The 3,135-nt window shown below is 39.6% G+C and overlaps 1 protein-coding gene across 1 annotated transcript in view; it reads left to right on the top strand.

Moving 5' to 3' along the window:
- SAXO2 (stabilizer of axonemal microtubules 2) overlaps window positions 1-3,135 on the top strand; it is a 33,497-nt gene that overhangs the window by 7,319 nt on the left and 23,043 nt on the right. Inside the window, exon 2 of the mRNA XM_011938354.1 lies at window positions 1,084-1,263. Coding sequence (XP_011793744.1) covers window positions 1,172-1,263 — 92 coding nt within the window. The 5' untranslated portion in view covers window positions 1,084-1,171. The remainder of the gene's footprint in view (window positions 1-1,083; window positions 1,264-3,135) is intronic.

The following is a 3,135-nucleotide window of genomic DNA, read 5'->3' as shown; positions in this document are numbered from 1 at the left end:
CCACTGAAGTCGGGATGCAGGAACCCCGCCCGAGAGCCCCACGAGGGGGGGACTCTGTCGGCCTTCTTTGCCGGAGGCTGACAGACTTCTTCCCCACACCTTAGGTTACCAAAATAAACTTGCAGTTTTGCTCCTGACCTTTGCCTACCCGCTGGTTCTTTCGTGCTCGCTCTGGTGGTCTTAGAAAAACAAATCAGAGGCCACTGCCTCTGCCATAATCAGAAAATTGCAACAGAGCTGTAGACTCCAGAATCACTCGTCTCTTCCATGGTCAAGAAGCTGCCAAGTTAGAAAACCAGCTCACAAATCAAGATGCCACCTAACAACTTCCAACTCCAATCTCTTGTTGCCTCTATTACGTTCATGCAAGCAAAATAAATGTTGTGCCTTGACTCTCTCCTTATGTAGCTCTGTTCTGAGTCAAAGTATCATGTGAATACATGTAGCAGGTGAAACCTAATTTGTATGTGAAACCTTTCTGCAAGAGCCTGGGAAACTCCCTATTAGTTTTTCAGCTTCTATAGTGTAACAAGACACTAAATTGTTATGAGACACTTAATTGCTGTGCTTCCACCACATAGGGATAGACCATTATTTATAGATTGTTTTTGTAAACACCATTATAGAGGAAACAGTTTTTGGGGTTTTTTTGTTTTTGTTTTTGTTTTTTTTGAGACTGAGTCTTGCTGGGTCACCCAGGCTGCAGTGCAGTGGCACGATCTTGGCTCACTGCAAGCTCTGCCTCCCAGGTTCACGCTATTCCCCTGCCTTAGCCTCCGGAGGAGCTGGAACTAGAGGCACCCGCCACCAAGCCCAGCTAATTTTTTTTGTATTTTTAGTAGAGACGGGGTTTCACCCTGTTAGTCAGAATGATCTCAATCTCCTGACTTTGTGATCCGCCCGCCTCAGCCTCCCAAAGTGCTAGGATTACAGGCGTGAGCCACTGCACCCAGCCCAGTTTTTGGTTTTTCAGTAAAGCTCTAGAGTTTAGAAACTGTGAGTTTATTGGAGGTCTCTGATTAAAATGCAATTACAACACAAAATGTTTTTTGAGGTTAATCTTTCCATTGATTTTTTGCACAGGCGACATCATTGTCCACATGGAATCACAAGGATTTATGAAAATTCTGGGGTATTTTGCCCCACAACTGAGTATTTGGAAAAATATCCTATGTATGACAATGTTCTTCGAGCTCAGAGTCTTAAACCCAAGCAAGAAATTCGAGCATGCCGTGGTAAAATGGAAGGAATAACTACATTTAAGTAAATATTTAGTAACTATTTGCTTTATTTATTTTTCTCCCAACTCTTCTGGTGTCAATAAAGTTTTCTCGTTATTTAAATTACTGTTTAGTTGATTTAAGTTGAACCAATTTAATAGGCAACAGACTAGTTAAGTCACGACTTGAAAAAAAAAACAGAAAAATACGAATTAAGTTAGGCTGACAAAGTGTGAGAAGAAAAAAGGGATATAAAAAGTTCAATTTTTTTTTAACCTCCTAAAATATCTCATATTTATCTACTTTCCACTGTTACCACCACCTAGACCAGGGTGTCGTGTCTTTTGGCTTCACTGGGCCACATTGGCAGAAGAATTGTCTTGGGCCACACGTAAAATACAATAACACCAACCATAGCTGATGAGCTAAAAAAAAAAAAAATCACAAGAAAATCTCATAATGCTTTAAGAAACTTTATGAATTTGTGTTGGACCTCATTCAAAGCCGTCCTGGGCCGCATGCAGCCCATTGGCTGCAGGTTGGACAAGCTTGACCTAGAGGAATGCAGTCACTTTATAATAATATCTGAGTTTACTCTAGTTTTTGCAGTTTGATCTGTTTTCAATACTTCAGCCTGCCCAAATGATTTCAAAATGCAAACCAAACCCTATCACTTCTTTGCTTAAAATACTCTTAAACTTTCCCATTGTGTTTAACACAAACCAGAATCCTTATCAAAACCATGTGGAGGCATGGTTTGCTCACTACTTAATTCTCTTAATTCATTTTCACTGTAGTGCCCTTTTCACTTTTATGCTCCATCCCATGGGCCATTTTTCATTTCCTTGAAAGTGCCAGGTTTCCCTTATCTCAGAGTCTTCCGAGATACTATTTTCCCTACCTGCAATTTTCCTTCCCTCTCAGCTAATGCTCGTTCAATCTGTAGATCTCAACTAAATTATCACTTGAATAAGCCTTCTCTGACACTTCATCCAGTTTTCAGATTAGGTAAAATTCTTCTATGTAAGCTCCCAAAGCACCTTCCTGTTATTTATCATTAGATTGGTTTCAGTGTTTCATGAAAGCAGGAACTAAGTCTTTTGTTATCTCAGCATTCTATTTTTAGAAAACTAATAACAATGCCTACTAGCACATAGTAGGTACCCAATATTTGTTCAGTGAGTGATGAACACAAATCTTCTTAAGCCTATACTTTTCATTTGGACTGACCTTTTTTGATCTCTCTGTATTTTTGTCAGTTAGGTAGATTACATATTATATTTACTCATTATTTTATTTAAACTGTTAATGTATATACTATATCCAAGGTACAATCTTGGTGTTAAGTATAAAAATGTCAATGTTTATGAACCCCAAATATCTGAGATAGGTCTCAGTTAATTTAGAAAGTTCATTTTGCCAAGGTTGAGGGTGCGTGCTGGTGACACAGCCTCAGGAGGTCCCAATAATATGTGCCCAAGGTGGTCAGAGCACAGTTTGGTTTTATACGTTTTAGGGAGACACACGTCAGTCAACATATATGTAAGATGAATATTGGTTCGTTCTGGAAAGGCGGGGCCACTCAAAGCTGGGAGTGAGCTTGCAGGTCATAGGTAGATAAGAGACAAATGGTTGCATTCTTTTGATTTTCTGATGAACTTCTCCAAAGGAAGCAATCAGATATGCATTTATCTCAGTGAGCAGAGGGGTGACTTTGAAGAGAATGGGAGACAGGTTTGCCCTAAGCAGTTCCCAGCTTCACTTTTCCCCTTAGCTTAGTGGTTTTGGGGCCCCAAGATTTATCTTCCTTTCACAAGTTGAAGTTCCTGCTTCCTAGTGACTTGTACATCATATTTCTATAATTTAGAGTTTTAAAAATGCTCTGTAACAGCTTTAGATTTTGGTGTTAGCCATT

Source organism: Colobus angolensis, unplaced genomic scaffold (assembly GCF_000951035.1).
Source record: "Colobus angolensis palliatus isolate OR3802 unplaced genomic scaffold, Cang.pa_1.0 Scaffold172, whole genome shotgun sequence".
Taxonomy (NCBI): Eukaryota; Metazoa; Chordata; class Mammalia; order Primates; family Cercopithecidae; genus Colobus; species Colobus angolensis.
The sequence above is the reverse complement of the archived record's forward strand: the minus strand, read 5'-3'. Positions and strand labels throughout refer to the sequence as shown.